Below are 26438 nucleotides of genomic sequence, written 5' to 3' on the forward strand. Positions count from 1 at the left end.
ATGACATGAATATCCTATGTGCAGATGATAACATTCCATGTTGAGTTATACCCACATTAGAGTTCCTTTCATTGTCATATTTGAAGAAACCCATTCAACACTTCCCCTTCACCCCCCTGTATAGTGAGCATGTATTTGCCAATACTGTGCCCAAAGAAATGTAAAATTGCTAAGTTATAACCTCTGAAAATAAGGCTTAAATTGAAATACTGTGACAGGCCCTCATTTACAAGAAATAAGCTAACCATTACTGAAAAAAAATCCAAAGTAACAAGTCAGCCTGACATTCATGCCACATCAGCAATTAGCAATTTCTGTTACTCCTATTTAGATTAATTCAGTGTTTTCAATCAAGTGATTCCTCCTTCAAAACAAACAATAGGTATGTCATGGTGTTGGTTGGGATAGAGTTAATTTTCTCTGTAGCAGCTCGTATGATGCTATGTTTTGGATTTGTCCTGGAAAGTGCTGATAACACACTGATGTTTTCCATTGCTGCAGAGCCGTGCTTGCACAGAGCCCAGGATGTTTCAGCTCTTCATGCTGCCCTGCCAGCAAGGAGGCTAGGGGTGCACCAGGAGCTGGGAGGGGACATAGCCAGGACAGCTGGCCCAGGATGGCCAAAGACATGCTCCACATCACACAACATGCTCCAGAATAAAAACTGGGAAAAAGAAAGAGGGAGGGACGCTCAGAATAATGGAGTTTGTCTTCCCAAGAAACCTTTACGTCTAATGAGCCCTACTTCTCTTGAAGTGACTTAACACCTGCCTGCTGATAGGCAGTAGTGAATGAATTCCCTGTTCTGCTTTGCTTCTGTATAAGGCTTTGCTTTACCTAGCATGCCATCTGTCTCAATCCATGCGTTCCCACACTTTTACCTTTCTAGTTCTCTCTCCTATCCCACCCAGGGACGTGAGCAAGCAGATGTGTGGTGCTGAGCTGCCTGTAGTAGATAAACCAGAACAAGGTAGAAAGAAGCCATGAAGAACATGAAACATTTAAGCACAGTAGACCCTCCATTTTCATACACCCACTGTAACCCTATTTAAATTCTTAGCAGCAGCTTCTTTTTTTCTCCTCTTAAAAAAGTAGCCAAAAAGGCGAAGCTTTGTCTGCAGAATGATATTATTTGTACTATAATATGCATAGATAATCTCTCCAGTATAAAACTAAGATTTCTAATAATAAATCTTATCACCTGGGAACAAGTATGAATGGTTGAGTGAAGCAACTCAGCCAGCCAATAAAAACATGTCAAGCCCCAAGAATATTTTTAAACAAATAGCCTGAAGTTTAAAATAATTGCACGTTTTAGTAAAGGAACCTAACATCTCCAGGTATTTTATCCAGATAAAAATGAAAGTGTTTTCAGTTCATTTCCTTTCAGCCAGCAGCTTATTCATGAACAGCAGCCAAGAACCAGTATTTCCTAAATTTATTCAATGTCATACTTTTGGTCTACATACCTCTACTCTAAGAAACATTTGAGGCTGACTACTCTTACAGGCTTGCAAAGCACATGAACTATAAATTTATTCCAACAGAAAAACAGCATCTATTTATAAGAAAAGAGAACCATTTGTATTTTTTCTAGCTCCTATTACTTGTTCATATGCTATGCAGCAGTTACCTAAGCTTTGAAAAGAAGCTAGAGAAGTGACTTTAATGTTCACCTAGAAACACATTCCAGTGTGACCAGAGTATTGAAAATCACCATTTGCTGTCTACATTGTGTTTCCAAAACGCTAGGAATGTTAGGAAGACCAAGACTCGTCTGGCATTTAAATATTCAAAAGAGTTGAGCCAACGTATGCATTTAAAGATAAATGAACAAGTGTTATTAGGCTGAAAGGAGCTAACAGGTCCTTGACATGTGGATGCTAACAAATACTAGTGACAGTGCAGTGTAAACTGTCTTACGAGTCTCTAAATGGGACATCTGAAAGAGCAGATTAATCAGTTAGATACTGCATGGTTACTTTCACATTCTCTGGTCACATCAGCCTTAAAACAGAGCCGAGTCACTTAGCACTGATGCTTACGTACAGAAGGCATTTGGAAGAACTGAGAAATCTGTTTGTTCTGACAGATACGCTGAACAACTGTGAGACCTACCACTTGTCTCAGTGGTTTGTGTTTCTTAGGATCACTAAGTCAGCTTGATTCCTGTGTTGTAGCAATAAATTAAAAGGGTTTCTACCTCTTTATCTAGCTTGGATCTAAAGGGGTCAGGTATTTCAGGTATTTTAAAACAGAGTAGTGGGTTTACCATTAAAAGTTCACTTCAAGGTTTCAGCTAGTAAATTATAATAAAGCACACTTCTGTACAAAATTAATTGAGGAAAAAAAAAAAAAAGGAAGTACAGATAAAAATATGTCTGGACAAATTACAGTTAGGTATTTAGCCATACTTGGAATGATTAAAAATACATCAGCCTCTTTTATGACAGCAAGACGACAGAACTAGTCATTTACTAAAGTAGTTCTGTCCTAAACAGGAAGTACAAATTAAAGAAATGGGGGAGAAATATGAAAGGTGACAGGTGTCATCTACCTGAACTTGTGCAAAGCATTTGACACTGCCCTGGACAATATCCTTGCCTCTAAATTGGAGAGAGATGAGTTAGATTGTATGACCACTCTGCGGGTAAGGAATTTGCTTGGTGGTCACATTCAAAGAGTTGCAGTCAATGGCTCAATGTCCAGGTGTAGACCTGTGATGAGTAGAGTCCCTCAGGACTCCCCCCAAGGGGGGGGCATGAGCATTATTAAGGGACTGGAGTACCTCTCCATGAAAACAGGCTGAGGGAGTTGGGGTTGTTCAGCCTGGTGGAGAAAAGCCTTGGGGGAGACCTTATAGCAAACTTCCAGTACCTAAAGGGGGCCTACAGGAAGCCAGGAGAGGGACTCTTTGTCAGGGAATGTATTGATAGGACAAGGGGGAATGGCTTTAAAAGAAAACAGATTTCAATTAGATATATGGAAGAAGTTCTTTACTCAGAGGGTGGTGAGGCACTGGCACAGGTTGCCCAGAGAAGCTGTGGATGTGCCATCTCTGGAAGGCCAGGTTTCACAGGGTTTTGGGCAACCTGGCCTGGAGGGAGGTGTCCCTGCAGGGTGTTGGAACTTGGTGATCCCTCCCAACCCAAACCATGATTCTGTGCTTCTGTGAAACAATCACAGAAAGAAAAAAAAAAAGGATGACAGGATAATGAGCTTTCGTGATCTGGTGCAAGACGTTTTAGGAAATATGCTAACAATTATTCCCCATTTAACTGACAGTGCCAGGAACTATGCATTCTTGTCCAGAATCATAAATAGCAGTAGACCTTGCTTTGAGAGGAACCAAAACGATAAAACAATATGGCATAATAACTATACATTAAACATACATGCTATGGTGGGAAATGTTATATTTTAACTAGTTTAGCATGGTAATACAACAAGACATACATGACTTATAATACAATGAGAAAAACATACATGGCCTAAGATGCTTAGATAAAAGACCTTGCAAAAGTTAATGTGAGTCAGCCTTACATGTAAGCAGCTACTTACATTCAGGACTTCTTATTTGCCATTGACTAAACTCCACTGTTAAAGCTTTCATTCGCATCGTTAACAAGGAAATCTGTATAACAAGAAATTAAGGATCTCTTTAAGTGTGTTGAATTGTTCTAGAGTAGAATAAGATAGACTGGGATAAAAATTAATTTATTAGGTTTATTCAGAAAAAAACCACCACACACAACAAAAGAGCACCTATTGGAATATACCATTTATACCTTCAAGAGGATTAAAAAAGCCAGTTCCAGTAATCAAGAAATGTTTTCATTCTCATTTCAAAAGCTGCAGATCAGAAGTACCCTGAATTGGTATTTTTCCCCTTAACTTTCTCTTCAGTATCTGACAGTCACCACAACTGAAGATGAGCCACTGGAAGCCACAGTATTTCACACCCTCATTACATCTTAGATGCATGGTTGATACACACGTAAGGTTAAGTAGACTGACACTGATAGGTGTGATGACTAAATAAAAGAATGTCTTAAAAAAAAACAAAACATAAAAAACCAACACAGACAACCAGTAGTCAAATACATCTCCTATCAAAACTCCATTTGCGGACTCAAGAAAAAATGTTTTGGACTACTACTCTGGCTCACTGTAACCACTGAAAATATAGCAGCAATAAGACTACACATTGGTTCAAGATAGTTTTTGAAAAACAAAACAACCACAAAAAATAAACAGCCACAGATTCCGTAAAAAATGTACTTAGTTTAAATTAAATGCATTTAGTTTACTATGCTTTAGAGAAAGAATATATGTGTTACTATTCCATTTCCTGAAGCTGGGGACTGCACCTTTTATTTTTCTTCAAATACACCTATATGTAATATGTGTTATCATATGTATGTATCATACAATGTCTGATAGGAAGTTAACCTTTCATTGAAATGCAACAAGTAGTCAAGCATTCAATGCATTCAGTAAAAGGCACTGCAGGTTGCATTTAGCTTTTTCTTGACCGAAGGAAAGAGGAAAAAAAAAAAGTGCTAAGAATCATCAGGCAAGATCTCATAATAGATATATCAAGAATCAAAAACATAAATGTTGCTTTTCACTACTCAAAATAACTTTGAAAATAACTTTGAGAAGTACATCTTTAAAAGACAACCTTTTAAAATATTAGGAAGAATGGGGAAAAGCAAAACAACAACAACAAAAAAAAATCAAACTGAAAGAAATAAACTACCATGCAGATGTTTTTTATTTTGTACATCAGGTGGTGTCAATCTCTTTTGTAATTCTGGAACACCACTCTTGACAATACCATCACTCTGCTCTTTCATCTTTTCAACTTCATAAAAAGGATGTACAAAGTGTTCTGGTTGCTCCAGTAACTGGACATCAGATATACAACACTACCTTTCAGCAGCTGTAAATCAAGCACTCTTCAACAGACAAAGAGATAAAGCCAGTATTCATGCCTCCCTCACACCCTATGCACATGTATATTCCCAGCAAAATACACTGCTCAGTAAGGAAACCATGACATTGTAGAATAGACTCAAGCTTATAGAATAAAACTGCATGGAGTACATTGCAAGTTATGATCTTGAGGTGATTAAGAAGTGAACATCAGTGACAAGGTCAAGAGCAAGAAAAAACCCACAGCTTCTTTGCCAGCTACAATGAAAATAGAAGTGCCTATATTAGGGGTTTAATAAGATCATAACAAAATTGCTGACAGAGGGTCCAACATAACCTTTTCCTCTCCTCCCCTTTTCTGTCATGAAGTACAATACATCCTAGCAACTCCATTTAATCATTGTCTTGCTATAAGGGTTTTTAAGAAAAGCACATCTTCAAAGTTTGAGTATTAATTACAAGGCTTTTACAAAGCACAATTACAAGTAGACAAGGTGCACTACAGTAAAGCTGGAAAGAAGCATAACTCTGTGCCTACACCCAATGAAAATAATACAAGAATTATTTCTGCTGTTAGGATTTTATCTAGTCCTGTAAGAAGAAAGATTGTATTGTATGGATGTAAATATCCATCTTTACTTATTATTTATTCTGATTAAATAACAGTTTAGAACACAGTTTATTAGTAGCAAGAGATATACATTAGTAATTCAATATCTGAACGTGTTCTACGAATACATCTCTGAAAAAAATAACCCGTTTCTGTTAATCATTCAAATATATTGAATGAACTATCTGAATATACTTACCAAAGTCCTGTAAGATAAAGATTTATAAAATGTATGTATTTCACTCACCATCCAGTATATTTCCAAATTTAGGGTCCACAGAAAAATTCCATTTTAAAAGTTTGTATTAAGAATTTACAAGCAACTAAACAGTGAGCCAACACTGCCTTTTTCCATGTTCCTCAAAATTTCAGGATATAGGAGCTCGTGTTCAGGCACTCAACATCACTCTAATATTTTCTAATTCAAGCATATCAGTTTTCTAATGATATCCACAAAGTTTCCAAAAACAAATTTCCAGAGTAAAACTAAAGAGATATAGTTTTAAAAATACATGTCCAATGATTTGCTCCTTATGTTAGTCATACATCAGGTTGTACATACAGGACTGCTTGTAACCTTTTTGCTATACATAAATACAACTTCTCAGCGTTTGCTGGACACTAATGTACTTCAAAATAAAGTCTCAAAGTTAATAAGAGTAAAGCTGCCAACTTTAGAGCATAAGTGAAGATAATTTCATTTCCTTCATTTTCTTTTTGGAAGCACACCATTTCATTAGAGAAAAAACAAATATTTTGTGAAGAATAAAAAAAGTCTTACTTCGGCATCTGATTCTGTCAGTGGTTCTGCTCTTTTAAGTGTTATCTTGCTCTGACACTGGGTAAAAAACAAACAAAAGACAGAAAATGTTTACTCACTCGTGCCTTTTGCAGCAAAAAAATAAGATGTTTAGAAATTCCAACAAAAACTGTTTACTATAAGAAAAAAAGCTTTTACTTGGCTCTTACCACGTCCCTTGGAATTTGACCCAGAACAGAAAATATTTTGAAACCATACTGCAGTAGAAAAGTAGAACTTGCATTGAAAAGTAGAAAACCATCAGCTAACAATAAGAGGATGTATGATTTCAGGAAAATGGCAAGTTAAAAGCGAAAAGTTGGCATGGAGAAAGATACTGAACAGATAGAGAGCATGAGAAACTGGGAAAAAATGATAGTCATGGACAAGGCTGGATTGGGAATTAGCACAAGTGCTACTATTCTAGCTTTCCAAATAGAGATATCACATTATAATACCCATTTGTTTCACCTCATTTAGTAGGGCAATATACTGTACACTTCAGGTGTTCTTGTTTGTTTGTTTTGTTTTTGTTTCTTTTTGGAGTGCAGTGTATCAGCTCACATTGACTGCAGTGGGATGTATACCAAGACTAAGTTCAGGTCACCACAGCTATCCAAGGCTTTAGCATAAGTCACCTGCTAAATAAACTCTTTCTTGTTTTGTAACTGTCAGCAATTCATTCTGCTCCAGGACAGCACAGGATGCACTCTACTAAGCAGAATTACTAAGTGGTTCTTTGAAATCCGTGTGAAGTGCACAGTCCAGTCGCTTCTTAAATTCAGGCTTGGTGCAGTGACCACATCCCTGGGGAGCCAGTTCCAGTGTGCAACCACCCTCTCGGTGAAGAACTTCTTCCTGATGTCCTGCCTGAACTTCCTCTGCCTCAGCTTAACAACATTCCCATGGGTCCTATCACTCTTGATTACAGAGAATAGGTCACCTGCCTCTCCACTGCCCCTCGTGAGGAAGTTGTAGACCACGATGAGGTCCCTCCTCAGCCTCCTCCGGGCTGAACATCCAAATCATTTATAAAGACATTGAAGAGGACTGGCCCTAAAATGGAGCCTTGAGGGACCCCACTGGTGACCATCTGCCAGCCAGATGCAGCCCCATTAACCACAACCCTTTGAGCCCTGCCTGTCAGCCAATTGCTCACCCATCGTGTGATGTTTTTATTTAGCTGTATGCTAGACACTTTGTCCAGTAGGCTCCTATGGGAAACTGTGTCAAAAGCCTTGCTGAAGTCCAAAAAGATCACATCAGCTGGTTTCCCTTGGTCAGCTAGATGCGTGATCTTATCATAAAAGGAAATCAAATTTGTTAGGTGGGACCTACCCCTCATGAACCTATGTTGCCTGGGACCAATGACTGCATTGTCCCCCAGGTGCGCCTCAATAACTTCAAGAATCTTCTTCTCCATAATTTTACCAGGCACTGACATGAGACTGACAGGCCTGTAATTGCTAGGGTCTTCTTTCTTACTCTTCTTGAAAACTGGGACAACATTTGCCAGCTTCCAGTCTACTGGGACCTCTCCCGATTCCCAAGATCATTGAAAAATAATTGAGAGAGGTCCCAGTCCCGCGATGATGTCAGCCAGCTCTTTAAACACCTTGGGTGCTTAACACTTCCATCCAACATATGCAACATCCCTTGCATATAACACATATTATCATCTTCCTGAATTGTCGTGGTCATGCTGGGAAAGAGATTTTTTTTTTCAATTAAATTAAAAATAAACATTTTGTTTTCTCCTCTAATTTGAAACTCTCAAAGAAAGTTCACAACCTCTGAAACGGTACCAAGCAAAACTTCTGTTGATAACTTACGACAATATTTCAGAAACCTTCCTAGTACCGGATTCCCTGCCACTTGTTCAGTATTAACATATGCATTGTTCTAAATTCTTACTAACATGAAAAGTGTTAGGTTTACACATAGAAGCAAATAAAATCACATTATCCTTTTAAAATCTAATTCTGTGCAATTTACGAATCGTGGTTTGTATGTACTTAAAGTATTATGAGAAGTATTCTTACATCAGTTTCTGATACTTTAATGCCTTGAAATTATAACGTAAAAACACAAGCAAATAAGTGGTACATAAGAACTATCTAAAACTCAAATGAAGCAATTAAGACACTCAAAATATAACTTTGAACATGAGTTTTCAGTAAACTCAGCAGAATCTTATAGAATGCATAATGTTTGCTCACAGCTGTTACAAGTTTATCTTTGCTGGGATTGGCCTAAGTAAAAAAAAAAAAAGCAAATAAAAACAACTTGCTTTAAAATGTTATCATTAGCATATTGGATTGTCTGTCAAGAGAGATAAATTTTATGATTAAGGATGTAACCATCAGTTTGCACGAGCGTATGCTAACGGAAACCTCATGCAAGGTGGGAGTCAGTTACGGTTCACAAGTACTGAGGGTCTTAAAGGAAAGACACATTGGGAGGAGAAAGAGGCTCAGAAATATCTCAGTCTCAGTGTAACGATACTACCAGAATAGAACTATTTTTTCTGTTTTCCCTAGTTTTAATACGTACTCCCATTCTATTAAGTATTTAACTCCCACTAAACATTTAACTAAATCAGCACACTGTAAACAAATATTGACACCACAAAGCAGTCTTCGTTCCTGCCAGCACATCTACCTTTGGCCTTTTTGAAGGTCTTCTTCCTTTTGTTGTTGTTGTTTCTTTGGAAGGGGTGCAGTAAGCATACAATGAAGGAAGAGGAAATAACAAAAAATGCTCGGTACAGTTAACAACAAATATGATCCAATATTCATGATTTACATACCTCTTCCATCTGACTCCAGATACTCTCACATTCATTCAAGAGTTCCTCCCTGGCATCTACAGCACCTGATGCAGTTGATTCTTCAGTCTATTAACAAGCAAATCTAGTAGTTAATATGCAGATCAACAATCGTTATTAACACATGACTGAATCATACCTATGTTAGGTCAAACACGAACCAGAGCAATCCCTTTGAGTACAGAAGTTTTTAGTTAACTCCCCAGTATTTCTAGACAGAACCTAATCATTTAGTTACATCAATTAGCTTTAATATTGTAGCAAGGTTTTGAAATAGAACACTAAAAACATTTTTAATTGAATCACAAAGACCTGAATTTTGAAAACTGCTTTGGATCATCTGCGTGTTCTTGTTCTTTTTGTTTTTCCTGACAACTTAAATAAAGATACAATGGTAGAATAAGTGCGTATCTTCAAAGCCATAATTTTCTTCATACATCCACAAAGCTCTTAAGGATAGTTACTTCTGCTCTGTCTTACAGTAAGTGTCCTAATCTATTTCTCCTAAGGACACTTTTCAGATGTTAAACAAAAAGATTTGGAATTCAAGTGTCCTGGGGGTTGCTAGAAAGAAAACACACAACAAAAGAACCTGAAAGATATGCAGGCAACTAAATAAAGAGAGCATGGATGGCCAGCAGACAAGCATCAAGGGTTAAGTTATAAAGTTTGAGAGATGGTTGGGTTAAATAGAAACACATACATATTTAAAAATGTGATCCCAATTAAGTCTGTAGAGAGAGAGACATTAAGTGACAATAGCAAGTAAGAGAAAAAAACAGAAAGGCCAAACTGGCACTCAAAGGGAATTTTTTTTAAGAGGCAGGACATTTTTTAAAGTATTTAAGTGGATCACTAAGGCCACCAAATAGGTAAAGATTAAAAAGAAGCATTAATAAACACACAAAGAAGAAATAAGTGTCTCCATCATCTTCTGATGCAGAAATTCAACCTTTTGTTCTTCTTCAGAATAAAAGTGAGGGATCACAGAAAAATATGCTGAAAAAAATAATTTTGAAAGAGTGAAATACTCAAATAGCATTTCCAAAGCTCAAGAATGCCATAGCAGAGTGAATAAGAAAAAAAATTAAATAATCATAATCTCTCCCTGAACACTGACAGTATTCTACAAAACTGAAAAGTAGCAATACCTCTGCTAAGCCTTCCTGGCAAATTTGTTGCATCAATAATTAAAAACAGAACACTAAGAAATCTGGATCACTGTGATCTGATAAGGTCTAACGAGTACAGTTGTTGCAAAGGAAAATCATTATCTTCTTAACAGTCTTGGAATGTCTCCATAACATGAAAGAGAACTAGCTCACATAATTTATTAAGACTTCTGAAATGCCTCCAGCAAAGTCCCCCCACAGAAAGCTAATAAAGAAGTTAAGCAGTCTTGAGATGTGACTTTTTTTTTTCTCTTAGACCAGAAATTGGCAAGGAGACAAACAGAAATAAAGCTTTAATAGATCTTATTTATGGCAAAAAGCCAAAGCAGCAGAGCTGAGAGGGCTTGAAGTTAAAGAAAAACAAAACAAACAAAAAAATAACCTTGGGAAACTTTAAAGGGTGTTGACGTTTCATCCCCCAAAAGTCCGATCCCTATTTCACCCTGGACCTCTACTCAGTAATACAATTCATCAATGTGAAAATATGATATGAAATAAATATCTCTAAATACGTAGCAAAAAAAAACCATTTAAATGATTACAACAATTTTAACATTGTTGACCTTCAAAACTTTCCCACCAGCTTTTACAGTTACAAAATGTGTATGTTTTGAGGAGATACTATAGGTCTCTCTCTGTACCAGCAACTAAATTCATCTGTGGTCCTTAATACCCTGCTATTAATTTTAACTCTAAATTACGTTCATCATAGTGTCATTCTTTTTTGCATATATCTCTCCTTGTATCATCCAGTTTCCCCTTTTTCTGTATGGTAAGATAAGGTTTCTGTTTGTACTTCATACCTCAGAAATGGGGGGTTCTTCTGCTGTTTCATCACCTGTGCTGTAGCTTTGCATTTTTATTCCTGCCATGTTATATTCTTTCTTGTTATTCAAGCATTGGCATGTTGTTATTCCTTCTTGCCTCGTATGCAGGCAACACACAACTCAGTAAAACAGGCAGTACACAACTAGGTAAACTTTTTTTTTTTTTTAACTTGGTAAATACACCAATTTCTTCTTTAAAGATTTAAGACCTTCTTAAGAAATGTTTAGTTGGTGAAGGAAAATAAACAATTATTATTTATTTAATATTTTTTTTATTTTATTAAATATAAATCTCCCCTCTCTCCCCCTCTCCCCCAAAGGGAAAAATGCTTTTACTTCAAGATTTCACAAATTCTGCTATTGTCTTTCACATACAGGTAAGGAATATGAACACAAAAAAGATGCAAATGACACATTTAATTTGTCACGACCCAAAAAGACCACACTGCTAAGGAGATCTCCGTTGAAGGCAAGTGAGTTATAGAAATCACAGACTGGTTTGTGTTGGAAGGACCTCAAAGATCTCCCAGTTCCAGCCCCCTGCCATGGGCAGGGACACCTCCCACCAGCCCAGGTTGCCCAAAGCCCCATCCAGCCTGGCACTGAGCCCCTCCAGGGATGGGGCTCCCACAGCTTCTCCGTGCAGCCCGTGCCTTCGCCTCACCACCCCCTGAGGGAAGAACTTCCAATTCCCTCCTTACCCCCAACCCAAACAGCCCCGCTGCGCCATAAACACCCCCCCCCCTAACCCTAACGCAACGAACCCCACCGAGAAGCCTCTGCCTTTCCCGTGAGCCCCATTTAGGCTCTGGAAGCCCCCCACACCCCCTCACCCCCACGGCCGAGGGGCGAAGCCCCTCTTCCCCTACCCCCACCCCCCGGCCACTACCATGGCGCCGCGGCTCCCTCCGCTGCCCCGGCCCGGCTCCCGCCTGTGCCCGCGCTCGGCGCTGATTGGGCGGGAGCTGAGGGGAAGGGAGGCAGGCGGGCGGGCGGCGCGGGGCGGTGACGCAGCCCGGCATGGCGGCCACCGAGACCGAGCGCAAGAGGAAGCCCAGCGAGGCGGCGGCGGAGGGCGGGGAGCAGGAGCAGGAGGAAGAGGAGGAGGGGGAGGAAGATGGGGAGCGCTGGGTCGGGCCGCTGCCGGGGGAGGCGGCGCAGGCGAAGAAGAGGAGAGGTGAGGGGCAGCTGCAGGGATGGGGCTGGGAGGAGGGTGTGGGGGAGCTGGGGTCGGCCTCTGCTCGCAGGTAGCCAGCGGTGGGAGCAGAGGGAATGGCCTCAAGTTGTGCCAGGGGAGGTTCAGGTGGGAAATGAGGAGACATTTCTGCTCAGAAAGAGCAGTCAGGCACTGGGACGGGTTGCCCAGGGAGGTGGTGGAGTCACCGTCCCTGGGGGTGCTCAAGGAGAGGTTGGACGTGGTGCTTAGGGACAAGTCACTGAGTGCCTCATCCTTCTCCGTGTCCCAGCTAAACAGGTCTCACACTGCCTTCATGAGGGCCCACATGTTCGCTAGCCTTCCGTGTATCGCTGATGTACCTACAGAACCCTTGTAGGACAAGGCCATTGTCCTTTTGGGAAGAAAAATGAGCTGTGGTTGATCTTCTGTGTCCTGGCAGGCCTTTAAAAGTTGTGTTGAAATTCTTTCTACGTATTCAGAAAGCCAGGGTAACTGGCTTTAAGGTAACCTTAAAGGTGCTCCCCTTTAAAATAACCGTAAAGGGGAGCACCTGTAAAGGTAAAAGAAGGCTTTGAGTGGCTTTAATCCACCAAGAATCAAGAACTCTGAGCACAAAGCCAGAGTGGAAATCCCTTTTATGTTTGCACAAAGTCCTGATGTTCTCTTTATTAAAATTGGGAATGAGAGGTATTCAAAGGTAATGATGGTGAACAGAAGCTTAATGAAAGTTTTTCATAAAAACATTCATAAAATACACTTCCTGATTTTCCTTTTATTTTGTTTAGTCCTTGAATTTGAACATGTCTATCTTGAAAATCTACCATGTGCTTCGATGTATGAACGCAGTTACATGCACAGAGATGTCATTACACACGTGGCATGTACCAAGTAAGTCTGTGGTGTTTTGTTTTGTTTTGTTTTCCCATTGTATGTTGTCATCAGAGATATGTTCTTGTATATACTAAGAAGCTTTCAATGCAGAAATTTAATAAAGGAAAGTTATGTGCAGATGTGGCATTTCAAGGTTTTTTGAAAACTGAGTATAAAGGAGAGGACTTATAAGCAAGATGAAAATTGTTTAAATAGATGAAAAGGGGTTCTTAAAATCTGTATTGCAACGGACAGTATATACAATAATAGGAAATACTGAAAGCATCTGAAATATGATTCAGCAGAATTGCTTGGGTTGAGATCGTTTTCTTGTCTATTGTGTGTGTATCTATTTACAAATATGTATATATATATGTGTTTTTTTTTTTAATAATAGCAAATAGTATCTGCTGTAAAACCAGACCTAAATGAGAAGTAAAACTTACATAGTAAAAAATGATAGTATTACATATTTCTTAAATTCAGGCTGTTGACCTTTCATAGATGAATGTAGAGCACATTAAAATAATTATTTCTCTTTCAGGATTGATAGTACCCGTTCAGACAGACTGTTACAGTGATTTGTTTGAAGTTCATTTTCTGTACTACCTTACTTCTAGTGTCATAATGCAAATTATTGTCCAAAAGTGGAGTGAAGTATGTGTATTTCTCTAATTCTGTATTTCTGCTTTTCTTCTTTTGTAATTGTAGGACAGATTTTATCATAACAGCCAGTCATGATGGACATGTAAAATTCTGGAAAAAAATAGAAGAAGGGATTGAGTTTGTTAAACACTTCCGTAGCCACTTAGGTAAGAATTCGCTTTTTTGTTTATAGAACTCACCCCTGCTGCCCAAGTTTGAGGAGGAAGTGTAAACAAAAAGGAGATGGGTTCTGGGACCTGTTTACTGCAGTCAGGGATTAAATGATATCTATGTCTTGTCCTTCGTTCCCCTGTCCTGTACATTCAGCCCCCAAACTGCAGGATGAATAGGGTGTGAATAAAACAGGTGAGATGACTCCTGCAGAGATCTCCTATATCCTTTGCAATGCCTTGTGCTCTGCCTGTAGGCAGAATGTCTAGGACAGAGAGAAAGTGTCTAGTTAAAAAAGACGAGCAGGGTGCATAAAATCCAGAGATGTTTAAAAAAATGTTACTTTAAGCTATGGTACCTTTGTTATCCGCCATCTGTACTATGCTAAGCATTAAGGTACTCATTGCTATTACAAATGATAATCTGCCTGATGGAAAAAACAGTCTGATATACAGACTGTCACAATAAAAAAAATAATAAGAAATAGTAAAAGTACTGTTTCTTTTTAGAATTTAAAAAAATGTTACAGTAAGTTCTTGATCTTAGCTATCAGCTTCTCATTATGTACAGAAACAAAACATGAGAATGAAGCCTACCAAGTGTAAATAAGTACTGTGAAAAACTTGGTGAAGTCTCAATTGCAGAGTAATTTTGATTATTATGCATGTTAATAGCAGGACTGTAAGAGTTAGCATTCTGCTGCTTTTTGTGTCTTGAGAGATGCAAGTCTAAGAGCTCATTTTTTGTAGTGTAATAATCTTCTGTTTTTTAAAAAAGAATATTTTATATTAAAATAATTGTAATCATAATCTTCTGCTTAGGTAGATGGTAACTAGTTTGTCATCACTTACCTGACTGTAAACAGTGATAGGATACAAAACGTGTGGTAGCAAAGATAAAGAAAAACAAAAACCCTTAACACAACATTTTAGTTCAAAAAAGATGGAGAAACAGCTGAAACAGTTTTAGATGTCTGTATGGCTTTTGTTTTTCTGTGGAGAACTGAAATGAAGAATGTCCCTTTCCTGTGTCTTAAGAGTATGTTACCTTGTTTTAACAGGTGTTATCGAGAGTATTGCTGTTAGTTCAGAGGGGGCGTTATTTTGTTCAGTTGGAGATGACAAAGCCATGAAGGTGTTCGATGTAGTCAACTTTGATATGATCAACATGCTGAAACTTGGGTAAGTTGCTTGGTTCTTGAAAATGTTTAGGATTACAAATGGGAGTCATTTTACATAAGAGCTAAGTAAATAATTCATTCTTACTGATTTTTTTTTTTGCCAATCAAATGAACCTGAAGAAGTGAGTTATCCAAAATGATGTATCCAGTGGAGACTGCTTGCCTGAGTGTAGAAAAATGTATGACTATATGTACCCTTCAGATAAGTGTAGTAGGGCTGCACCTGTCCTCAGCATCTAATGTTAAGCAGAAGGATGTGGTGTCTTCTAACGTGTTTAGCTAGACATCTTTATTTTCTTCCTGTTGTTTGGCACTGAATTTAAAAATGACAGCTAACTAACAGTTCACGTAGAGAAGAAATTGGGCCTGTGTTATTTGTCATCATTTGCTGTCTTAGGGTTAGCAATTTCTTCTTCTGTTAAAAAGAATATAGTTTTCCTTAGTCTTGCTATTGTAGAATTGCTGTTGTTACACAGTATGTAGATAAAGAATGTGGGGGTATGTTATTGGAATTATATCAGTAGCAGAGGAAAGCGAGGCACACAGCATTGCAGGAATTCGTTTGGAAGGTGGGAGGATCAGTGGATGCTATAATAAGAATGGTAGAAATACTGATGTTTCCAAAAGTCTCTTGAATTTTGAAAGCATCTATTTCTTGAAGTCTGTTGTTTGCTGGTTAATTGTGACATTGAGTCAAGGTATAAACTCAAAAATGTTCAGTATTGACATAGTTCTTTTAATTGAAATAAGTGTTAAGAATTCCACTGCTTTGAAGGCTATTATAACTACATGATATTCTGGTATTTTTCAGAATGTCCATGTAAATGCTTATGTTAGTGCATTTCTGGTTATGTTATGAATAACATTGTCCGAGTAACCTACGTAGCGTATAGGAATTGATTCAGTTTTGTCTGTCTGCTGTGGAAAAATTCAAGTTAGCTGTAGTCATTTGTTTCTACTGGTGTTTTGTACTTAGCAGCCCTGTATGTCACTAAAAAACTGGTAAAACTATACCATGAAATACAATTAATTTCATGTTAAAAATACTTTTATATTTGTTATAAATATAAAATATTTTTTCTTGTTGCTTGAGAATTCAAGGGAATTAAGGTAGATTTTAAACCTATTTTGTATCAAGGATATCCTGATTTATACTTCAAATGTTTGTCTATAGTATATCTCTGACATATCTCTAACAGTTTTTCCTCAGCAGCAGTAATCAAACTCCCCTTGCCTGTATATCTTTTCAGAAATAATTGGGTTTGACCTGAAGTGAACTTTTTAATGAAGAAGAGAAAAGTATACAACTGTAATACAAGCATTACTGAGAATAGCTTTTTAGATTTAAGATTCATTGTTTTATCTCCTGCATTAATGCTTATTGAGCATCTGGTTTCTGTTTACCTGAATGAAAATTTTTTAGTGGCTGTTTGCTCAGGCTTGCAGTGGTTAATGTAGAATTCATAAATGCTGTGTGGTCTTTTCACCTTGTATTATCTTGTGCTGTCTGCTCTGATAGATACATGCCAGTATGTTTCACAGTTGATTAGCTTTGTCTGAAATTCTTGAGATCCTTTCATATTTAACTAATCTGTACAGTGTATCTGTCTGCGGATTCCCATGCTTTATGCTTCCGTAAATGATCTGGAGAAAAACAGGTATTTCTGCAGGAAGTGTGTATAACATTGCACAGAACAATGAGACATTTTATTTATTACCCACCACCACTGCTTTTTTTTTTCCCCAATTGTATCCTTCACAGTGAAAATCCAAGTGATAAAGTGTCTGTTCTTCATCACACCTTCAATATCTGTTAGTCTGATAGGATTCTAAATAAGAGTTTCCTGTGGAGACTGTATCATAGAATCATAGAATATCCCAAGTTGGAAGGGACCCATAAGGATCATCAAGTCCAATTCCTTGTTTTAATGTCAGAGGAGATGTCAGTATCATTCCTTCGTTGCCTGTCATTTAGTTCTAGAGTTCCAGTTCTTGGAATCTTTGCTTACAGACACTTAAAAAAAAAAAAAAAAAAGTTTTTATAATGAAACGAAAAACCCTTTGATTATTGGTTTATTGACCATATCTCTGGTTTGTTTTATTTCTAGATTACATTCGCTAGTAGCCAGTGTGTTCCTTCTTAAATACATTCAGAACAGCTACTGAATATACCGTGATTGTCTTAATTTTGTTTACATCTGGGTAATTAAATTACATTTTTTTACAGTTATACTTTTCAGTAGGTATATGGCACAGGTGCAGTTGTCTTCATTTGTACTGAAGCTTAATCACTTAGAGCTGGGAGAGAAATACTAGACTCATAGAAATTGAGTAGCAATCTTCAATACTACTCAGTGCTATTTATTTGGATTTCTATCCTTTTTCTTCTTTTATACCCACCTACCTAACCTGTGCTGGTTTCTGTCACAGCCTCTTTATGAAACAATATGGAAGCAACAGAAATGGGCTGAACCATCCACTGATTCATGTTGCTTGGGAAAGCTTGGTGATAACACTGCTAGATTTTAGCAAGATACATATTAGCAAGATGAGTAAATGAAGCTCAAAACTTGCTCCAGATATTTGATTTCAAATTTATAGCTTATCTTGATTCTTACATGAGTAAAACCATCCGTTCTTATTTCTTTTTTGTTGTTGTTGTTTTTTGTTTTCCTTCCATTCTTTGTTGCAGCTACTCCCCTGGCCAATGTGAATGGGTATATTGCCCTGGAGATGCCATATCTTCTGTTGCAACATCTGAGAAGAGCACAGGAAAAATATTCATATATGATGGACGAGGAAATAACCAGCCACTTCATGTTTTTGATAAACTCCATACATCCTCTCTTACTCAGATACGGTTGAACCCTGTCTTCAAAGTAGTAGTGTCTGCTGACAAATCTGGAATGATTGAGTACTGGACTGGTACTCCTCATGAATACAAATTTCCCAAGAATGTGAACTGGGAGTACAAAACAGATACTGATCTATATGAATTTGCTAAATGCAAGGCGTACCCATCCAGTATAAGTTTTTCACCTGATGGCAAGAAAATGGCCACCCTTGGGTCTGACAGAAAAGTTAGAATTTTCCGATTTTTGACGGGAAAGCTCATGAGAGTCTTTGATGAATCTCTGAGTGTGAGTTGGGTCTTGCTTCTCTTCTTTGAGACTTTTTCTCTGTTTGACTTCACTAATCGGCACTTTTACCTACGTTATCATCTGCTTTTAAAGCTGAACTCAGTTGTTATGTTTTTCTTGCAGAAATGGTTTTCCCTGTTCTCTTCCTTGCCTCTTTCATTGCTTTGCCCTGAAATTAATTCTCACTGATTTATGTTAGCTATTGAGTGATACTGAGCTGTTAATTTTCATTTATGTTTTCATACTGCTAGATTTCTTTTTATGAGAAAGTAATTAGAAATAGTAATTAGTAATTACCATTTCAAGTAATAATTGTAATAATGAAACAAATTTATAGTCTTTCCAAAGCTCTGCTAGACAGCTACATACTTCTTTTTCTTTGCTTGAGCCTAATACAACAGCATGGCTATAAGGTCGTTAAAATAGTATTATTTGTTTTTATTTTAACTCTTCGAGTAGTTTGAGCTGTGAAGTCTTGCTTGGATTCTGTACTTTCTATGCATGTGATTTAGTGTTGAACTGGGTCAGAATTTTGAAGTGTATTCATGTGATTATTATTTTTTTTCTTTAGATGTTTACTGAACTTCAGCAGATGAGGCAGCAACTACCAGACATGGAGTTTGGCCGACGCATGGCAGTTGAGCGCGAGCTGGAGAAAGTGGATGCAGTAAGATTAATTAACATAATATTTGATGAAACTGGACACTTCGTTCTCTATGGAACAATGTTGGGCATTAAGGTCATAAATGTGGAGACTAACAGGTAAGTTTCAGTGGAGATAGATAAGTTTCTTTCAGAGTCCATACTTAGTTGCTCATATTTAAAACTCAATGTAACTGGATGTTACTAAGTTTTGTTGTTTTTTGAGAACCTGATTTTGAGAACCTGAAACTGTTGCTTAAAAATATTCCCATGATTATTACTGGGTCATTTCAGTTCAAAGCTTGGTAAAATGAGAAAATATGGCAAGCATATTCATATTAAAGTTGAGAGATCAAATAATCTGTGGCTGACTGGATATAGCAATGTAAATGTGGATCATGCAGTTTGTTTTTTTATGGGGTAGGGAGTCTGACTAGAAAATTACGTAGCAAGTTTGAGTAGAGAAGCATTATAATTACAATTAGTAAAAAATTGTTTTGAGGGGCTTTTGGTTGCTTTTCATTTGTTGCAGTCAGAAAAGAGATACTGTCTGACTGTGAGCAGATAACAGTTGTTACACTTTTCTTCTTGTACTTCAGGTGTATTCGTATCTTGGGAAAACAAGAGAACATCAGGGTGATGCAACTAGCTTTGTTCCAAGGAGTAGCAAAGAAACATCGTGCTGCAATCACTATAGAGATGAAGGCATCTGAAAATCCTGTTCTGCAGAATATCCAGGCAGATCCAACAGTAATCTGCACAGCATTTAAGAAAAACAGGTTTTACATGGTGTGTATGGTGTTTATTTAAGTAACTCTATTCTTCTATTGATGTTTTCTCTATATTATTTTTTAATTTTCTATGTGTGCATTTCCCATGCTGATTGTCTTTAATACTTGCAAACACAACTTTTCTAGAGGTGTCCTTTTAAATTGCAAGTACATTCTAGAATTTTTAGTTTAAGCTAGCTAAAAATTGTCTAAAAATAGCTGTGTAGCCTCTAATTTTGTTTTCACTATTGCTCAAGTAGTTAAAGAAACTTGGATCCTTTTAGCTGTCTCAGTTACAGTTCTCTGAGAAGGGGTGCAGACTTATGGTCTAGTTTAAGAAACTTACATGAGAACATTTATAAAAAACTAATGAGGCATTATAGTGGTAAAGGAACAATGATTAGCTATGTATAAATTATTTAACAAAAATTATTAAATTCTGAGTAGTGTCAGGACTCAGTAGCACTAAGTGCTTTATGGGTAAGTGAAAAAGATTAAGAAATTAGATTTTAGTTCAGATGCAATGAAAAAGTCAAGCAGATCTGGAGTAAGTATATAGTACTTGGTCCGGGATGTAATCAGAGCAAAGGTTAGAGGTCAGCTCTGTTAGAGGTCCCTGTCTGTTGTTAGTTGTGCTTGAATTTGATCGTGTTTTCAGTTGGAGTAAAATAGTATATTTTCTAAACCTTTGTGAGGTTAGTATAAAGTATATGATGGAATATACTACTCTAAACAGTTTAACAAGAAAGGAAAAATACTTAAAACCCATATGGAAACATCACTCTTTCTACAGAAATCATGAGTACATGGCAAGTGAATGCATGCAGAAAATTATTGATTGTCATTTAATACATAATTATACATAGTTCTGTGGATACTTGTGTATTCTGATATTTATTGTAAGTCTTGCTTCTTTAAGAAGTGCTATAAAATTTTCAGTTCAGAGGTTTTTCCTATTTTAGGTTGAATTTGCGGTTTTTCTTATAGCGTTGAATTAATACAGCATTCGGATAAGAGAATTTAGTTTGACTTTGTAATGAAACCAGCAATGTTATGATGAAACCAAAAGTTTTGTCTGAATATAGTAGAACACACTGATTCTCCATTCCTTTCTAAAGAAATGGTGCTGAACTAGTACTGTCGGCTTTCTTTGGGAGAGGGCAAGTTTAGAAGATAAATTATAAAATGTTATTTGGTCTTACATGTATCTGTACTGGAATTTGTACTGGAAACGAACAACAGCGAAATGCAGTCTCTGAATTCTGAAATGAAAACATTCCAAATCTAGTTGGCTGTCTAGAAAGTTAAATCTTCACATTGATGTCTCGGGTGCAGGGTGCTTTGTAAGATAAGGAAAAACAAAAGAGAAATGCAAACTCTAACCTTCAGTTCTTTTGTTTTTCAGTTTACTAAACGTGAACCAGAAGATACAAAGAGCGCAGATTCGGACAGAGATGTCTTTAATGAGAAACCTTCTAAAGAAGAGGTCATGGCTGCTACCCAAGCAGAAGGTCCCAAAAGAGTTTCTGATAGTGCCATTATCCACACAAGCATGGGAGATATTCATATCAAGCTTTTTCCTGTTGAGTATGTATTTGGCAGTTTTTCTGTTACTGTATTTTGCCTTCCTTCTGTGTTTTTTTGGTGGCGGTACCCAAGACTTATCTTCCAAGCTAGGAATGGTTCTTTTCCTCCTCATTTTTTATTGTTCTAATTTCCTGACAGTTTTGTAATACCTCGAGCTACCACAGTGTGGCTCTTGACAAACACTAACCAGGTATGGCAAAAGTAGATCAAAGCATCAATGATTTTTTTTTTTTTTTTGCTTTTTTATTTATTGGTTACGGAGGTCTATTCCTAAACTTTTGTTTGTTCTCTAGACCTCAGATGTGGCTAGATCATGATGGTTTGATGTGGCTATGCAAGCTACGTATTTTTGTAAGGCAGTGCTGTTTGATTTCTGGTAACAACAGGCAGGGAGAAGGCTGAGGGTACCCAGCGAGTTCTTTGCCTCAGCCTTCACTGCCATTCAGGCTTCCCACATCTCATTTCCCTGACCCTCAGGGCAGGGGCTGGGGGAGCAAAATGCCTCCCACTGTAAGCAAAGAGCAGGTTCAAGACCACATGGTGAAACTGAGTGGGTACAAGTCTATAGGGCCCAATGCCATGCATGCCAGGGTCCTGAAGGAACTGGCTGGTGGAGTTGCCAAGCCTCTGTCCAGCATATTTGAAAAGTCCTGGCAGTCAGGTGAAGTCCACAGTGACTGGAAAAGGGGAAACATCACTCCAGTTTTTAAAAAGGATAAATAGTACTGTTTGCAACTTCCAAATGTGGCAATTGTATTGCATTTTACAGTGTTGCAGATCCTTCAAGAGCAACTTAAAATTCATACTAGCATATAACATTAGTGCAGTGTATATCCCAAACCAGGCATATCATTTATTAAGTGTTTTGTGCATGATTATTGAAGGTCTTGCGTTAGCATTACTCTGTGATATTAGTACATGCAAAGATTTTGTTACGGAACAGTAGATTTATATATGATGCCAAGTTTGCTATAAATTGAAACATAGACTATCTAGGTGTAGTCCATGTTTCTCCAGAAACAGCTTCATGGTTTGTCATAAGCACAGTTAAGGCAACACAACCTTAATTCTACCCTGTAGGGCTGTTAGTCTTCCATTGCTGTATTAACTGATTTCTCCTTCCATCAAGACTTAGTTCCTGTAATTCTTACTTGTAGCATATATGTTGCAGTAATGGTACAGCATATACTAGTGAGTGACAGGCAAAGCTACGTTACTTACGACTTTTTTCTAATTCTTATGACAGTATCTCAGTGTATTTGCATGCACAATATTGTTAAATTCATTGCAATGTTTTGTAGACATTATTTTTTTTAGATTGAACACAAGAGTATTATCAGTCTTGGTTATGGTTATGTTTGTCCTTTCTTTTCTAGTATTTCCTTCTGTCTGAGCTTTGAAATGAAAATCTCTTTTAAGATAAAAGTGATTCAAAAATTAAAGTACAGAATTAAGGATGTGGCTTTGTATGCCCTTTAAATCTCTGACCATGTGCTCGTAGATTAATATGAATGACTACTTTGGTACTGCTTAGCAGGAGCTGGGAAAGCACCCTGTCTGTTCCATTAGTTATGTTATTGGTGCTGTTTAACAAGATGCTTTAGAGTATGACTTAAGCTCAACTGATGTTCCTTGTCACAGCTAAAGTAACTCTGCAGCCATAGACTTAACCTGGCTGTTGTCTGGTTTACTGGGAAAATGTGTGTTACTGTAAATCTGCATATGCAGATCTGCTGTGACTACTAGTCCACTTCCTAAAACCAGTGGAAGAACTAGCAAAAAGAACTGCAGCTCTGGTAGCATCTACTCTTGGGAGAATGGGGGGAACACACAACAACAAAAAAATCACAAGGTGAAAGGCTTTGTTTTGGTTTTATTACATCAGTATTGAATACCTTTTCACCCTAGTTTGGAACAGTGTTTGTCAGTAGTTCCAAAGGAGGAAAACTGGCTTGGTGTTGACTGCAAAGTTGCTCTGTAATACTAAAACAGTGTGGTTTCAGATCTCACTTTTTGTACACAGCACTGGACACCTTACATACATAGCTTAAGAGAATTATAGGGATAACAGTAGTAACACCTTTCTGCTTATGGAGCTTATATTCCTTAATTGGTTTTATGTATTGAGAATATGTAAACAAAAAGCTGGAGAAGGAACATTTGGTCAGTAGTGTCTTGACCTAGGCTTTGAGAAATATTTGGATCCTGACCATGCTGCTGACTTCTCGTGTAATCATGCAACCCTATACTCCTCTCAAGTTTTGTTTCCATCTCTGGGTTTGAGAAAATGGAAGGCTGGTTCATCCTTACTTGATCCCTTTCTAGTATGCTGAAACAGTGCTCAGCACAACAGCATCTCAGTCTCGCCTGAAATCTTTATGGCCTTGCCACAATACGGTTAAATATGTATTGTAGCCTGTATTTTCTGTTACGTGATTTTAGGTGCCCTAAAACCGTGGAAAACTTCTGTGTGCACAGCAGAAATGGCTATTACAATGGACACATATTTCACCGTATTATCAAGGTAACTTGTAAAAGTTTTTTTTTGTTGTTTTTTTTTGTAGGTTTACAGAATGTAACTTTGTGGTCAGCCCTCTCTGTTAACATTTTTATTTGCCTTTTGCACAAGGCTTTCTGGAATGGTTTCGTAATTTTCTGAAATGTGTCACCAACACTTGAGGTTCTGATGACCTTTATCACTGCATGAAGCTTTTCAGTAGGTGTCCTGTAACTGACAGGATGGAAGAAATCTCAAAATTGAAAGATTCAGCAAATTGAAAGTTCAGCAATTGTGCTTGAATTATGATTTAGTTTCATCCCAGAGTGGCATATCTTGTAAAGCGTCTTACTTCTATTGCACTAGAATTAATGAAGCCTAAGTCATTGCAGTTAGCATAAGCCATTTTTGCTTTTTTGTTCTATGGGACGATGTAATAACATTTAACTTCTGTGCAGGGTTTCATGATTCAGACTGGTGACCCAACGGGTACAGGCATGGGAGGTGAAAGTATCTGGGGAGGAGAATTTGAAGATGAATTTCATTCAACTTTACGACATGACAGACCATACACACTCAGCATGGCTAATGCAGGACCAAATACTAATGGATCCCAGTTTTTCATTACAGTAGTGCCAACTGTAAGTAATATTAAAAGTTTGCCAGATACAACTGCATAGTAAAAACACAGTAACTTCTCTGGTAGAAAAAGGAACACAATAACCTTTGTTGAAATAACTTTTTCTTGTTATTTTGCAAGTTAATGCTATACACAAAGATGTACAATGTGTAGGCTTCACTGAAACAATTATCTAAAAATAAGAAGGTGCTGTGATCACATGACCTTTTGACTTGGGGAGTAAGGGCCTTACCCAATTCTTAGTAAAAGACTTTTTTGCAATTGTTTATTACTAGCATATTTTAGACTAATGTATGTGTTCAGTTTAATAGTCTTGAGATATAAAATATATCCATGTTCACTTATTCTAGGTCACTTTCTTCTTTGGTTGGTACCTAGCCTACATGTATGTCTTTTCTTTCTCCTCCTGTACCTTAGCCTTGGCTTGACAACAAGCACAGCGTGTTTGGACGGGTGACTAAAGGAATGGAAGTTGTTCAAAGAATCTCAAATGTAAAAGTCAATCCCAAAACCGACAAACCCTATGAGGATATCAGCATCATTAATATCACAGTGAAGTAAGCTAAGACTTGAGGGTTCCAACTTGAAAAGAAAAACGTCAGCACTGTGGGACACAGAAAGGACCTAGAATGAATAAAAACCTTTTTGATAATTCCTGGATGTAAGAAGTGGCAGGACAAAGCAAACACCAGTTCTACCATTTTTCATGTACCTGAAGTGCCCTAAGCGTGTATTTCTGGTAACTGTCTTTTAAAGTAAAAACATTTGCTTGTTTCTTACAAAGTCTCCTGTTTTTCTTGTCTCTTCTATGCAAGATTGAAGATGCAAGTCTTTACCATGGCTCGTGATAGTGTTTTTAGATATAATCAAGGTATAGTTTGTACCTTTCTGGTATTTATTTGCATCTTCCGTGTCTAAACCTTTTTACGCTAGTGCCATCTTTGACAGAGGAAGAGGTCAGAACCCTTAGGCTATGTATGTATTGCCAGCACTTGTCCTCGTGGGGGACTTCAACTTCCTGGACATACGCTGGAAATACAATACAGCCCTGAGGAAGCAGTCTAGAAGGTTCCTAGAGTGCATGGAAGACAGCTTCCTGAAGCAGCTGGTGGGTGAGCCTACCAGAGGGGGTGCCTCGCTCTGTTTGCTGTTCACAGACAGAGAAGGACTGGTGGCAGATGTGGTGGTCGGGAGTTGTTTTAGGTGGAGTGACTATGAAATTGTGGAGTTCTTGGTGAAGTCAGGAGGGGGGTTGGTATAACTGCTGTCTTGGACTTCCAGAGGGCTGACTGTGAGCTGTTCAGGGCATTGGTAGAGAGGGTTCCTTGGCAGTCAGTCCTGAAGAGCAGAGGGGTCCAGGAAGGCAGTCTGAAGGCACAGGAACAGGCTGTCCTTGTGTGCTGTAAGGTGGGCTGGTGGGGAAGAAGATCCCATGTGTCTGAACGGAGAACTTCTGCTGAGTGTCTGGGAGAAAAAGAGTTCATATCCAGTGGAAGAAGAGACAGGCAACTAGGGGAGAGTACAAGGAAGGTGCCCGCATATGCAGAAAGAAGGTCAGAAGGCTAAAGCCCAGCATGAGCTCAATCTGGCCACTATGGTTAAGGACAACAAAAAATGTTTTTATAAATATATTAATGACAAGAGGAGGACCAAGGGGACTTTTCATCCTTTATTGGACACAGGCAGGAACACAACTACTGAGGTAAGGAAAAGGCTGAGGTTCTTCAACGCCTTCTTTACATCTGCCTGTACTAGCTAGACCACTTATCCTCAGGGTACTCAGCCTCCCAAACTGGAAGTCTGGGACGAGAAGCAGAAGAAACCCCCACAGGTCAGGTGGAAACAGAGACCTGCTGCTCCAGCTGGACTGTCACAAGTCCATGGGGCCAGATGGGATCCCCCTCAGGGGGCAGAGGGAGTTGAGGTGATTGCTGAACCGCTTTCCA

At 38.1% G+C, this 26438-nt stretch overlaps 2 protein-coding genes across 5 annotated transcripts in view; one reads left to right on the top strand and one right to left on the bottom strand.

Moving 5' to 3' along the window:
- The window catches only part of CENPK (centromere protein K), a 25071-nt gene extending 12876 nt beyond the window's left edge, over nt 1-12195 (bottom strand). Inside the window, exons 1-5 of one of the 4 annotated variants that reach the window (XM_068667461.1) lie at nt 12063-12195; nt 11150-11292; nt 9157-9243; nt 6330-6386; nt 3562-3634 (exon numbers count right to left, since the gene is read on the bottom strand). In XM_068667461.1, the coding sequence (XP_068523562.1) occupies nt 3562-3634; nt 6330-6386; nt 9157-9243; nt 11150-11292; nt 12063-12195 (493 nt within the window). Of the gene's footprint in view, nt 1-3561; nt 3635-6329; nt 6387-9156; nt 9244-11149; nt 11386-12062 lie in introns of all 4 variants that reach the window. The other 3 variants (XM_068667462.1, XM_068667463.1, XM_068667464.1) reach the window with 3 other exon arrangements.
- On the top strand, nt 12194-25275 carry PPWD1 (peptidylprolyl isomerase domain and WD repeat containing 1). Its single transcript, XM_068667453.1, has 11 exons — nt 12194-12350; nt 13136-13238; nt 13932-14032; nt 15097-15217; nt 17909-18356; nt 18928-19118; nt 19598-19787; nt 21174-21355; nt 23798-23879; nt 24311-24493; nt 24910-25275. The coding sequence occupies exons 1-11, from the start codon at nt 12194-12196 to the stop codon at nt 25051-25053; spliced, it is 1902 nt and encodes a 633-aa protein (XP_068523554.1). The 3' UTR covers nt 25054-25275.
- Nucleotides 25276-26438: the final 1163 nt, after the last annotated feature.

Source organism: Anas acuta, chromosome Z, assembly GCF_963932015.1.
Source record: "Anas acuta chromosome Z, bAnaAcu1.1, whole genome shotgun sequence".
Lineage (NCBI taxonomy): Eukaryota > Metazoa > Chordata > Aves > Anseriformes > Anatidae > Anas > Anas acuta.